Source organism: Danio rerio, chromosome 16, assembly GCF_052040795.2.
Source record: "Danio rerio strain M-AB ecotype USA chromosome 16, GRCz13ab, whole genome shotgun sequence".
Lineage (NCBI taxonomy): Eukaryota > Metazoa > Chordata > Actinopteri > Cypriniformes > Danionidae > Danio > Danio rerio.
Window position 1 is genome coordinate 21,220,647 of NC_141036.1, and position 14,622 is coordinate 21,235,268.

Sequence of the window (14,622 nt, forward strand, 5' to 3'; positions counted from 1 at the left end):
ATGTGCCGAATTCTGATATTTATATTTATTAATAAAACTTATGCAATCATCACCCCCGAAATGAAAGTACAAAGACTGCCAGCTGCAGGTGCAAAGAGAAAACCTATTGATATGAACAATTTAGACCGCTTTAGTACAATTTGTGTATGATAATAGAAATGCACAATGTGTCTTTTTTAAAAGCAGTAATACATTTATGCAGTCGTAAACATGTTTTGACAGTTGATATTTAACAAACTGTTTATTTTATGTAATTAAGCTCACATAAATAATTAAATATTAAACAGATGATGTCATTATGCTGCTGTGCTGTCAGCCAGTCGTTGCATTGCTGATCATGATTTCGAGGATCGATAGATCTGTCCTTCACAACACACGCATCGATCTCAGATCAGTTCATCCAGACATTTTAATCTGACTCGCGAACTTGTTTGAAGAACCAAACTAGCCAGAGATCAGTTATGAAAATGAACAGATCCAGGATCTGCCAAATCATCTTAGATCATTTAAGCGAGGTACAAAGAACGGACCCCAGGACTGGAACGATTTGTGGGTAAATGAAAGGATGAATGGTTGGATTGATGGATGGATGGACAGATAGATGTACAGACACAGACAGATAGATTTCTTCAAATCCCAATTCAATAAATTTTAGCACAATTTTCAAATCAACAAGTCTCAAATTCAAAATTCTGCACATTCCGGATTTCGGAATTGTTTAAACTCTTAAAGGTATTTGAGATTCTTTCTTAAAATTGAGTTCATTTCTCCAGCCAATTGTCTACTGGAGCAGCTTGTGTCAGGAAGGTGCATACAATCTATAACTATGCCGTTTATGTACGCACAAGGCAGCTTACTAAGGTTTGAAACAGAGCCCATATGCACATGCGAGGAAACTTGTACTGTGAGTGGCGAGAATCTACTGCGTCTATCTGCACTACCTGCAGTGTTTGTCTGGATCTTGACCCTGTAGAGTGCCTACAAACACCTCGTCCAAATCCTCTGGGCAAGTATGAAGAAGGTTGGAAGAGAGAAGAGGGAGGACAGGGGATTGGGGCTCTTCGCCCGGGGAAGTGGAGGCTGAGGAGGTGACAGAGGAACCCTGGGATGGGACGGCTCCTAAAGATCTGACTGAAGACCAAGAAGACAGTCTGGGTGATAACGGGGGGACAAAATCGGGGGTAAAAGGAGGAGAGGACATTGGGGCCTTGTGGATAACCCTGATCCCAGACCTGTTCCGAGGTTTTTCTGCATTTTCTGTGTCAGCAGCATTTGGAATGAAGTTGACCATGCACCTTAAAGGCAAACACAAGCTAGAAGCGTCCTCTACTGTTGATGCCACCCAGCTACAAATGACAGAATAACAGCAAAAAAATCTAGTAAATGATGGGGAACACCATGATATCATAAGAGACATTTATGTCAGAGAAGTCAAGGAAGAGATAGCATCTAAAAATGGATAAGGATCTACAAAATTGTCTAGTTTTAGGATTCTACACCAGGGGTTCTCAAACTCAGTAATGGAGGGCCGGTGTACCGCAAAGTTTAGTTCCAACCCCAATCAGACACACCAATCAGACATACCTGGGCTAGCTACTCAAAATTCTTACTAGGCTTTCTAGAAACATCCTAGCAGGTGTGTTGAGGTGAGTTGGAGTTAAAAATCTGCAAGGACACCGGACCTCCAGGATCGAGTGTGACAATCCCTGCTCTACACCCGGCAATCTTATTCTGCTAAAATACCTTCCAGATGCCTGTCTAGAAAGTGCTGCTTTCTGAAACTCTTCATCCTTTTCCTCCTCCTCTTCCTCATCCTCTCTGTAGCGAAAAGGAGGGTTGAGGGTTGCAAGGAGGAATGATTAAAGAAAGAAAAGGAAGAGCGGGAATGAAAGGAGATAACAAGAACAGGAACCTTCACCACATGCTCTGACTACAGACAAAATGGCACAGGAATAAACAACACAAAACATTTGTAGAAAGTGATTTCACGTTAACTGGTTAAATGTTTCAGATTTTTTTTAGATGATATAATGTCACATCAATACAACATAGAGGACAAACCACTGCAAATAATGCTGTCTTCACATGTTTGGAATCAGAATTATAGTAATTATGAGTTTCCAAGCTTAAAACTATATTATGTTATACGTTATATTATGAGAAGTAAATATGTAAATGAAACTACTGATACAGTGTATATATATATATATATATATATATATATATATATATATATATATATATATATATATATATATATATATATATATATATTTTTTTTTTTTTTTTTTTTTTTGAATCTAAGAAGATTTTTGTTTTATATGCTGCTTCTAGAAGATGGGTAAGTATTGCTCCATCATTGTTTAAAGTAACTAATATATCATGCTTTAATATTCATACTAAACTGACACCGGTGCCAAATTGAATCGAACCATGACTTTTGTAAAGCACTACATCCCTAAAATAAAATAATCATTTGTTTGGTATTGTAATTGTTTTACACAGTGGAAACAACATTTATTTAACAGTAGTTAAATAACAGTGTAGGCAATGTTTTACCATTTTTTCCAACTGCTTACACACATTTTAAAAACAATGCTAACTTTTTTTAAAAATTACACACAATTCTCAAATCTGCACACACAAAATGCAAAATGCCTTACATTTTCTAAAAACACTGCATTCAAAATGCTATAAACATATCATAATGAAGCATTTGCATCAAATGACAAACACTTTGCTTTAGCATAAAAAATATCTACAGTTCAATATAATGTTTTACAGTGAAGCAGTGATTGGTTAGTGATCAGTAGGTCCACACGGAATCTGCTCACGCAGAATTCCGCAGAGCTCCACAGATTTTTAGCCCATCATTGATTTTGTTATTTACTTGTGGAAATGTGTGTACATGTATATTTATTCAGTATTTACATTTATTTCAATAATATTATTGACCCAATATGAAAATATTTATATGATTTATGCAGATTGTAGTTTGTACAGTAAAAAAAAAGTCTTTTCTCTTTTATTGGTTATATTACACGAGAGACTTGCTTTGTTTACCAAATAAGTGGATCTAATTGGATTTGCATTGTAAACATTAAATAAATGTCAAAAAAGTATATCTTTTTTATTTCATATATTAAGTTTTTAGTTATGAATCTCCCAAAATCATGCATCCAATATGCATAAATCTGCAGATTTTTAACAAAATTATGCGCAGAAATAACAAACAAATGTCCGCAGATTCCATCTGGCCCTAGTGAACAGTAAAGAAAGTAGTGTCTCCACATTTCGGGAGTGTGTTTGTGTGACCTGCTGAATAAGTGTAGCATTTTTATTGGTTGTGTTTGAAAATAGAAATTAAGTAGCTTACATTTAGATTTTTGTGTTTTAGGTAGAGTTGTGTGTAGTGTTTTAAAAAAAAAAATTGTTATGCAATTGAAAACAGCTGTTTGTTGTGTAGTTTTGCATTTTGAGTGAGAAGTTTCAGAAATTGTGTGACATGAAAAGATTTTGTGAGGAGTTGGAAAAAAACTATAAATGGTGTTAAAATGATGTATTCAAAATATGTGGACTAATTGTTTTCAGCACATTTTGGCTTCAATATGCCGTTTCCCTACTAAAAATTGGCAATGCCCCATTATTCCTATTCTTACAACAAGGAAGCACTTAAGCCTGACAAACTTGTAATTACAACTTCATTGAGAAGTATAACATTTCCAGTGTGAAAGCAGCATGAGTTTATGCTCAAAACAGACACTGCACACACAAGCTATGGCTTCAGAAGTAACAAAACAACAAGAGATTATTTTGTTTATTCACTTAACACAGCTTACTCCTAATTTACTTAAAAAAAAAAAAGTACTATCTATTTATTCACACTCACGTGGTTCCAAACCTTTATATGTCTTTTTAATTCTGTTGAAAAATATTTTGAAGAAAGCTGAAAATCTGTAACCATTGACGTCCATAAAAGACAAAACTTTCTATGGAATTCAGTGGTAACAGGTTTCCAGTTTTCTTCAAGTGATCTATTGTGAATGTCTGTGTGAGTGTTTGTGTGAGTGCGTGCGTGGGTGTTTGCATGTGTGTGTGTGTGTGTTTAACAAAAGAAATTAACTCATAAAAGTTTGAAACAAGTAAAGAGTGATTTTCTTTTACATTTTTGGACGAACATTTTTTTTTTTTACCTTTACAGCAATTAAAGACTCTGGATACTTGAAACACTTTGTTAAATGTAACACTTTGGAAAGTGTTGTACATTTAACATTTGACACTGCAATTGTATTAAAACTTCCAAACTCTCAAAATATAAATCTCTTAATTCCTTAAAAACAATTAAATTGCTACAGAACCTCAGTCTTTCCCCCTTTCATAACTCCCATTCCTACTCATTTCCAGAACATACATATAATCCAATTTTTGTGTCACGGCACACTAGATGAGAACTTCTGAGTGACACAACCACTAATACAGCAAAACATTGAATCCATAAAAAGGGTCTCTCCTTCTCCCAGCAGACTGCTATGTATTACTAATATGGAAAACACTGCACTTCAAAGCCTTTTCTAATTTCCGTGGTAGGAGATCTAACAGACTTCAACATCAAATGACTGACAGGGATCAATTCAACTATCTGTCAAGCAAACCGCTCCAAGAAATATCACTACCAACAGATCCTGCCATCAATAATCTGAAGTATAAGCCGTCTCTGCGGCTTTACAAAGGAACGAGAGTGATGTGAGGCTTTTGTTGTCATTTTATTGATTCCTACTTTTCTGGCCAATGAGCAGTTTTCAGATGGTCAAATGCTCTTTAATGTTATAGTTTACTATGGAGTTGTGCAAACTTGCAAAATTGGTAAGAAGATTTAAAAAATACATTTTACAAAATATGACATGAAAATAAAATTGTATTAGTATTTCCATAAAAAAAACACATAATAATATATTTCTTAAAAAAATGCAAGATGAGGTAAAATATATTTTTTTATTTCATAATATTGTGCAGTGCATTTCACTGTCGCCTCAAAGTATCTGGTTCGAGCCTCGAATGGGTCAGTTGGCATATTTGTGTGGAGTTTCCCCCACAGTTCAAAGACATGTTACAGCTGAATTGAATAAACTCAATTAGCTGAAGTGTATGTGTGTGAATGAGTGTATGCAGAAGTTTCCCAGTACTGGGTTGCAGCTGGAAGGGCATCTGCTGTGTAAAACATACAGTATGCTGGATAACTTGGCGGTTCATTCCGTTGTGGTGACTCCTGATGAATAAAGGGACTAAGCCAAAGGAAAATCAGTGAATTAATAAATGATTAAATAAATGTTAATGAATAAGAATTCATTGATTTTAATGGAATTAAAAATACAACAAAACAGTGTTTTTTTCAGGGTCACATAAGCAGCATTTCTTATAAGCCAATTGTCAAATTTCTTGACTTTTTCCTGAAAAAAAAAAAACTAATTCTATAAAAAAAATAATTTCCACGACCTATAATGAACAAAAAACTTATCATGTTGTCATGACTTTTTAAGAGTGATAAAGCCTGCTAAAAGCTAAACTGAAATATTAAAATGTCTTTAATGCAGGTGACTGCATTTGATTTATGTGATTATCATTTAAACTAATTGTAACAATTTTAACAAGACATCCAACACATTATAAAACAAATTAACTTTTTATTAAAAAATACATTTAAATAAATAGAAAGTGAAATTCATAATTATAATATTAATGGAAAAACGAAATAATGACTTTATGATATTACATGACAAAAATATAGAAATTCGCTGACTTTCAATGTCTGAAAGTGGCCTTTTAAAATCCCATGACATATGGTTCTAAGTGACCTCTAAGCATTATTCTCAGCCTCCTTTGTTTATGTTATTTCATTTTAAAGACCATAAAAAGTATTTATTCTATGGCATAAAAGTAACATTACTAAACCTATCCACTGGAGCATGAAAAATGTTAAATAAATAAATTGCACATTTTTCATGAAGAAGCTGTTAAAACTCTGGTGTTCTCAAGATTAGATCTTTACTCTTGTCTCCAGGACTCAGTGAGTTTATCAAACAGGACGGCCCATCCACAAACTGGCAAGTAGAATTTCTACTTAGTAAGATCAAGATACAAAATGTTCCTCTAACACACACTGGCTACTCTTTCTCTCCATCTGCTGCCTTGCATGATCTTTCTATCTTGCTATTTGAGGGAAAAACCACATGAAGTCTTTTTGCATGGTTGATATACTGCTGCCATTCCTAGTTCGGATATTCTTGTGTTCACCTTTGTCCCTTGAAACATTAAAAGGATATCTATAAAGTTGTATGATTATAGTTTACAGCAAATCATACAAGGACGGGACAGAGTACCTCATGCTGTGCTACAGCCCTGAAAAGTATGCATGAATCGGACCTCTATATTTTAGTAACTTCCTATTTCCCTTCTCCCTCATGTGTATTTGATTTATATGAATGTCTGTTCACTAGCAAGTGCTCTACGTCTCTCCCTGTGCATTATTAAATTCTCCATCTTTTTTTAAAACTTAAAAAGTCTCATGTCAAAAGTAACATGATAGAACACCCAATATAAAACTGCTTCCCGTTCTTTGAAAACCAGTACATCCTGAGCTGCACATTGTGTTTTATGGCAGAAAATGAATACATCAGGGGAGGGGGAGGGGAAAAATGGCTTAGTGCAGGATTTTCACTTTTTTTGGAAGACAACATTAATTTATTAATAAATTTCTTGTTTTAGATGTTTGTCTTGATTTATATATGTTAATTGTAAATATATTTCACAAAAATACATAGAAAAACTCAACAAACAAACAAACAAACAAACAAACAAACAAAACATTATTGCAGGTCCTGAGTGCAATTTTTGCCACACAGACTTTTATAAAGTCTGGATAATTAATCAAAACAAAACAGTAAAATAAAATATAATATTCATTAATTTGTGCATCAAATTACATTATATGTACTTACATATAAAGGAAAAATTTAAAATAAATAAAAAACAAACAAACAAATTACTTGATTCATTAATTATTTAATTAATCAATCAATTCATTCATGCATTCATTCATTCATTCATTTATTCACTGAATAATTGATTAATTGATTCATTCATTAAATACTTAAAATACCTAAAGAAAAATAATGAAACGTACATTTTAGCTGTTGGATTTTAAAACTGCAGTAAGACAAAATATGGTATGTAAAATCCACTTCTAATCCTCTCTCTCTCCTCTTCTCACCTTTCACTGATGTCTTCTATCCTCTGGCTGTTAAAGGACAGGATGTTGGGTGTATGGCTGTGACAGGGGGAAGTTGGAGCAGAAGTGTGGCCTTTTCCGTTCTGGAGTGAATGTCTTCGGCTACGCCGTCGTTCCAAACCCCGTCTCTCAGGTGTTGCTCCAACACTAGCCCGACGCCGACATTTATGTCCAGATGGAGGAGACTGAGCTTCATCATCACCGTCTTCATGACGAAGAGTTGCCTATAAATACACGTTTATTAGAGTAACATTGTATTAACAATCACAGCTACATCATGTTAAATGATTTATAAATCATGTGTCTACATTGCGACAATGAAAATAAATACACAGCCTACATATTTTTGCAAAATATAAAATGCATTTCTTTGAGTATGTTTTGTTGCACATTTCAGATAACAAATCTACAAGAAAATGTCTGCATTATTGTGAATCTGAAATACATTCTTGCACTTTGTTTTGTCATATGCTTCAGATAATTTTTGCACATAGCCACAACTTTCATTCAGCCATTCATTCATATATTTTCCTTCGGCTTCGTCTCTTTATTCATCACCAACTTATCCAGAATATGCTTCATGCAGTGGATGCCCTTCCAGCTGCAATCCAGTACTGGGAAACACCCATACACTCTCACATTCACACACTTACACTACGTCCGATTTAATTTATTAAATTCAATATAGTGCATTTCTATGTACTGTGGGGGAAATCGTAGTACTCGGAGGAAACCCACGCGAACACGGATACAAAATGCACACACCCCCAGCTGGGACTTAAACCAGCGACCTTCTTACTGCAAGGTGACTGTGTGTAACCATTGAGCCACCATGCTGCCCTCACCTAATCCCAAACAATAGTGTTCTCAATAGTAAATATATGTTTTACCACCTTGGTTGTACATTGCTTTCATCCCTTTTGTCAAACTGTGTTTCACCAAACTCAAACCCAATGGGGCTAATGAGCAAACTGACCACACTATAAAATGTGTTCATATGGAGATTGATGTTCCCCTTTGGATGGGGAACTCCAATGCTATGTGGAAACGTCCACTATAGGGTTTTTACCAGAAACCAATCATCTTAAAGAGTAAAAAAATCGGGCCAATGAAATGCCAATGAGTTGGCGGCGTCAGCGTGCACATCTGGCGTCAATGACAATCAAGTCTTACCATAAAGACGCAGCTAGTGCAATTCTCGACATCATTTTCGCTTTCAGAGCCTTTCACAAGCTTCTGAGAGAGTAACTGAGGGTTTCCTCAAGCTGTCTACCAGAGATACATCGAAAAGCAGCTTCTCCTGGCCCAGAGCGTGTTCCCGCATTGGCAGACAGTCGAGCTGGGTTCTTCTCCCTTGCCTGGCAGCCTTTGGGACTGGTCCTCCAAAGATTTTGGTTTGTATAAGGAAGCAAGTTTCCTAAAAGAGCAACAGGGTCGTGCCCTCGGGCTCGCGGACCTCCCACTCCGTAGCACTCTCCTTCCAAGCTTCGAGCGAGAGAAGAGATCTGTCTTCAATGATGGTCGCCCTCTCGCTTGATGACAACGAGGACGAGATGTCCATCACTGCAATCCAGACCCCCTCCCTCCCTTCGGGGTGGCAAGCGTGGTTCCAGATCCAGAAGCGGATATGCTAGCCGTGCTTTTCTGTGCTGCTTTGGCCATGGGGTTGGAGATGGTTTATCCCCCAGCTCTGTGGACCGACTAGATGGGAGTTACGTGGAGGACACTAAGAAAGCTAGTAGACCTCCCGTCCCCTGCTTTCCGTAGGTACAAAGTAGGCTCACGTAGTCTTGGAGGGCACCTTTCTCTGCCCGATCTGCGACCGCCTCCGCCCTCACCACTCTCGATGGCGGAGGGGGGTATTAGCCAATTTCCCAGATGGAGCACGCTATTGCGGTCAATTTATGTCTGCATTGCACATCCTCCTGGTGGGGTCCGCCTCAGCTCCCGCCCAAAGCCTGCAGGTTATCTGCCTCCCCTGGAAACAGAGCCTACAGAGCTGCGGGCCAGGCTGCCCCCGCCTTGCACACTATGGCCACCTACCAGCGCTACCAAGCGCAGGCGCTGGCCCAGCTGCACAAGGGTGGTTCCAACCCAGGCCTGCTCCATGAGCTCCGCACTGCAACGACTATGCTCTGCGTACCACCAAGTCGGCTGCGTGTGTCCTAGGAAGGTCGATGGCCACATTAGTGGTCCAGGAGCGCCCTCTCTGGCTTAACCTGGCAGATTTGCGCGATGCTGACAAAGCTCGCTTACTCAACTCGCCCATATCAAAGGCTGGCCTGTTCGACAACACCGTGGGTGAATTTACCCAGGAGTTCACTGCGTTGATGGAGGAGTTGGATGCGATGGGCAAAGTCATCTACCGGCGGGAACGTAACCGCTTTCCCTGCCGGGCTATCCACCTCCGCTGTTCCGCTCGTGTCTTCCCTCCCTGCTAATCATCCTCCCCCCTTCAGGGCTGGTCCACAGGCTGTCACCAGGTCTCCCCTCCTTGGGTAGCAGGTGAACTCCGCAGTGTCCTCCCTATCGGGACTGAATGCTGTCCCAGCGTACTGTGGTATTTAAAAACCCTTTTTTACTATGTTATTTTCGACTCTTACTATGTTATTTTCGAGACTGCATCTTGCGGCATTGTAGGTGCGCTCGCTGTACTGCGTGGCACACCCTTCGCCAGGGACACGGTAAGGTTATTTCGTTGTGGCGTTTTCCATTGATTTCCCCATAGTGAAAGTTTCCACATAGCATTGGAGTTTCCCATCCAAAGGGGAATGCTACGGTTACTAAAGTAACCCTTCGTTCTCCGAGGGGGGGAACGGAAATGCTATGTACCTCGCCACAACGATTGTCCCTTAGCTGTGGAGCATGAAAGCCTCTTCAGCTCAAAAGGATGTCAAGGATTGCACTAGCCACATCTTTATACTATGACTGATTGTCAGCTCTGCACACTGACGCCACCAACTCATTAGCATTTCATTGGACCGATTTTTTACTCTTTCAGATGATTGGTTTCTGACAAAGCTGGGGAAAGAAGGGTTACTTTAGTAACTGTAGCGTTTTTAATTACAAATAATATACCCAGGTAAGTTGTTTTGTGTTATTTATTTGGTGTTATGCAAAGAACTGGAAACAAATAAGCATTTATTTCATGATAATGAGTAGATATCATTGTATTGTGAAAACGATGAAAAGTTGATGGTATCATACTGCTCCATAGCATTTATTTTACCTAGAAACTGCAGTCAAACTACTTTTTTACAGTTTTATCAGAAATAAAGGCTGAAACATGCATTATTAATGTGTATTGCTGTGACTGCTTTAATTTCTGCAACAATATACCACCAAAAACATTACATGCAGTAAAACAACTTTTTTTGAGCTTGTTAACTGCTTTTTATATTATGACCTAAAATGCTTTTATTGTTGTCAAGTTGTGCAATCTGATTGACAATGCAATCAGTTTTTTACAATGGCTATGACAGTTTTTTTTAAATACATTTACCAATTTCCTAAACTCTTAACGTAGTTAGCACAACATCCATCTTCGTGGACAATACAGTTAACAAAATTGCATCCAGTTAACACCAATTTAAAATGCTTAATCTTCTCTTACACACAAGCTCAACCAAGACCAAAAAATCTAATTTTAAAGTCAAATTTACAAATGCTTTCACACAGTATGTCAGAACAGATAACATGTTCTAAGCAGAACTTATAGGCTAAAGTCAAAGTGAATTGTGAATTGAAACACAAATATATATTCCTTATTATTATTCCATTGCCAATAAGAAACAGCTTATTATATTATATATATCACAGCTGATTCCCATTTAGGAACCAGAGGTTGAGGTGTGTTGAGGTTTTTCCAATCACATGATCATACTGTATGTTCTAAAAGAGGACTCTTGAGGTTTTTGAAAGGGACAGTGAGCGCAGAGAACTCCGTCACCAATACGTCCAGGTAAGGTTGTGCAATACAGTCATTACTGTACTATACACAGTGTGTTTTGTAGTAAACTACTCTATAAACCTGGAGTTCATTAGTACATAGTGTAAATGCTGTACTGTACTGCATATCTACTATGTGTAAAATTACTTTCAGAGAGTCATGAAGTTGGAGGCCAATCAAGTCCCACATGAAATTGTTTATGTTATTGAGACTGGCTTCAACTTGGCGAAAAGGCGTCGCCAAGGAAGAAACATAATAGGCCAAAGGGCCACAGTCACTGTGCCGGGCCAGTAAAGAAGAAGCCAGGCAAATGCAGAAGATCGGGCAGAATAGAAGATTACTTTTGTTTTGTTTTTTTTATAATTGTGGTTCTTTTTCTGTGTGTATATCTTGCAGTAATGTCCTTTTGCAAATAAAGTCTGTACTGCAGCATTTCTGTGTTTGCATTTAATTTTTTTACACAAACTGTACATTTTATAAAGCTACTCTGAGATGGTTGTTCTTTTTTGTATTGAATTTCTGCAGCATATGAAACAAAATGCATGCATTTACTAAACCCAACAAACCTAAAATGTAGAGAGGCTTCAAATATAAGGGCAGACCTGACACATAAAATACTGCAGTTTCTGTAATGTCAGCTGATGATAGTGCTTTTTTGTCAATGTGTTATGATTGACTTAATGTTTCTGTTGGAAGAGAACATGTGGTAGTGTTTTGAACAATTATTTGATTTTGAAACATGTTTGCAGTGTTTTGTTAGACATGGTGTATTGTGTTAGTTTAATATTGTATTTTGAAAATAGTTTTGGTGTTTAATTTACAATGTGTGATTTTGAGCATGAAATTAACTGCTTTGCCAATTTTGTGTTTTAGGTATGTTGCTGTGTTAAGAGTTTAGCAAACTTGTTAAATGTATTGAAAAAACTGTCATAGTCATTTTAGAAAACTGTAAGTGAAATAATAATATCACTCACTACTCCCTGCGTCACTCCCTACAAGCAGTCTCAAAAAAAGTGGAATAATTTAAATATTTTATAGTTATTAATGTGAGACAATTATCAATATTATGTTTTATACAAAATATAGCTGTTGCACAGTATAAGTGTTCTTTCCACCGCAACACTGTAATGTCGCTTTAAAAAATTTGTGTTATAGATTATTTAGGTGGTTTCTATGTCCAAGATGAAGGGAATAAAATTTTTTATTAACAACACTTGAAGAAAAATCAAGGTAAATTTTGCTTAATAAGGAAATACACTTATGCTTCTTGATTTCCAAACATGTTTTACCTTCAAAGATTTTTATAAAAAACAAACAAAATGTTGTGGTGAGATGTGGTGATGTGGTGGAACTGACATTTGTTCAGTTCATGATGGAAAAAAAAAATGTTTCTCTTCTTATCTAAGTTTGTCCTTCTACAGCTATTAAAATTAGACAAATTGTTTAAACTTATGAAGCTATGTTATGTTACTTTTAAAGTTTTTTTTACTCAACTTCACAAGACTAAAAGTGCTCGTAGTTGAAGAATCGCTTATATACAGCTTATTAAATAAATCTACTTAGTGCCTCTCTAAAAGACATAATGCCATCTAAACACTGTCCAAAGCATGTTCGTGTGTGTGCTCTTGCTCAAAATGTGTGTATGTGTGTGTGTGTGTGTGTGTGTGTGTGTGTGTGTGTGTGTGTGTGTGTGTGTGTGTGTGTTTGTGTGTGTGTGTGTGTGTGTGTGTGTGTGTATGTGTGTGTGTATGTGTGTATGTGTGTGTGTGTGTGTGTGTGCACTTGGATGGGTTAAAAGTGGAGGATCAATTTGAGTCAAACCATACTTGACAGGGCTGACTTCACTTCATACACAGGTTTACTACTTTTAGCTTGGCTACATTTAATTTGTTTATCATTTAATTTCCTTCTTATAAATTTAAGATTGAAAAAAAAATCTTAAGTCATATTTGCATCAGTTTAGAGTGAATGTAACCTCAGGATCGTCAGTTTTCCAATAGAGTCTGGCTGCAGATTTGCACTTGCATTTCAGGCTTGCACTCTCGGACTTGCACTTGCAGGCAATCCCATTTCCTCTGCAGGTGACGTCATTTACAATTGGCCACTTGCATGAAAGTCCTTCAGTAATTTAACTTAAGGGTGTCCCTGAGGGGGGGAAATCCCAAAGTTAAGGGATTTCATTACAGTTTTTCATGATTGCTTCCACAATAAATTTAAACTTTTCCCACAACTAGCAAAACCTTACACTGAAGGAGTAAAGCACTAGGCTAGATCTACACAACTGTATGCATGTAGTCAGCTTTACACTTTTTGCAAAACATTACACACAGTGACTTGCAAATCACTAAAAACTCTTGGATACTTTTGACACAAAAATTTTGACAGAAATTCCATGATGAAATTTCCATGCAATTTCAAAGCAAAGGCCTTCAATTGAATATTAGCATGAGCCAATGAGTTAAACACAGCCATCAGGTGTGCAGGCACACTGCTGCAAAACTGTAGACACACCAATTAGCTGCAACCACAATAAATAGCAATAAGTATAAACTTTATTAATCGTCAATAAATATGTTTACAGTAGTATAGCTAAAAATATTAGTCTTCAATAAATATGTTTACAGTAGTATAGCTATAAATTTTAGTCTTAAATAAATATGTTTTCAATAGCATAGCTATAAATATTAGTTTTCAATAAATATAAAAGGCAATGTCAAAGTAAGAGAAAGAGGGAGGACGAAAGTCGAAGAAGATTGGTAAACAGGAGACAGGGGATGGAGGAGATTTTTATTTACTTTTTGCTATTGAAATGTAAAGATCACAAGAACACTGAATAAATAAGCTTTACATCGTTGTATGTTTTGTTAGGATAGGCAATATAGGCAATATTTAGATCACTCTTTCACTGTTTGTTGAATTTAGCATGTTCATATACTTTATAGCAATATCTCTGAAACAATTCAAACCCAGATTATATCAGTATTAGTCAGTTAGAAATGATACGAGTGTTTAACATTGATTACAGCAGTATGTAAAAGAAGCAAACAGACTTAGACTTATATTGAATGAAGCGTGTGTGTTTTGTACAGTTTCAAAATTGTCTTTTGTTATATTGTTTTAAAGTTTTTGATAAAGTGTTTCATTTTGCAAAATAACTGATGTGTTCTGCTGTTTGTGTGTGTGGATGTGGAAATTGTGGAAATTGTTTTGACAAAATTAACCTTAATTTCAAAATTGTGCTTAAGCAATCATAGAAAACTGTAAGATTGTTGCAATAAATTTTTTATCTGTCACCCCTACCTAAGTGCCTTTTTACTAAGCGTTTCACTGTAGTTTCATTCAGCATACAGCGATGGGTGCCTCAGTTGCTATGGTTAAGTAAACAGAT

General features: G+C 36.7%; 1 protein-coding gene across 9 annotated transcripts in view; it reads right to left on the reverse strand.

Moving 5' to 3' along the window:
- The window catches only part of fhod3b (formin homology 2 domain containing 3b), a 339,130-nt gene that overhangs the window by 66,688 nt on the left and 257,820 nt on the right, over positions 1 to 14,622 (reverse strand). For 4 of the 9 annotated variants that reach the window (XM_087286868.1, XM_087286867.1, XM_087286866.1 and 1 more), the window contains exon 10: positions 7,268 to 7,509. In XM_087286868.1, the coding sequence (XP_087142994.1) occupies positions 7,268 to 7,509 (242 nt within the window). Of the gene's footprint in view, positions 1 to 941; positions 1,347 to 1,743; positions 1,819 to 7,267; positions 7,510 to 14,622 lie in introns of all 9 variants that reach the window. The other 5 variants (XR_015511250.1, XM_087286864.1, XM_087286863.1 and 2 more) reach the window with 2 other exon arrangements.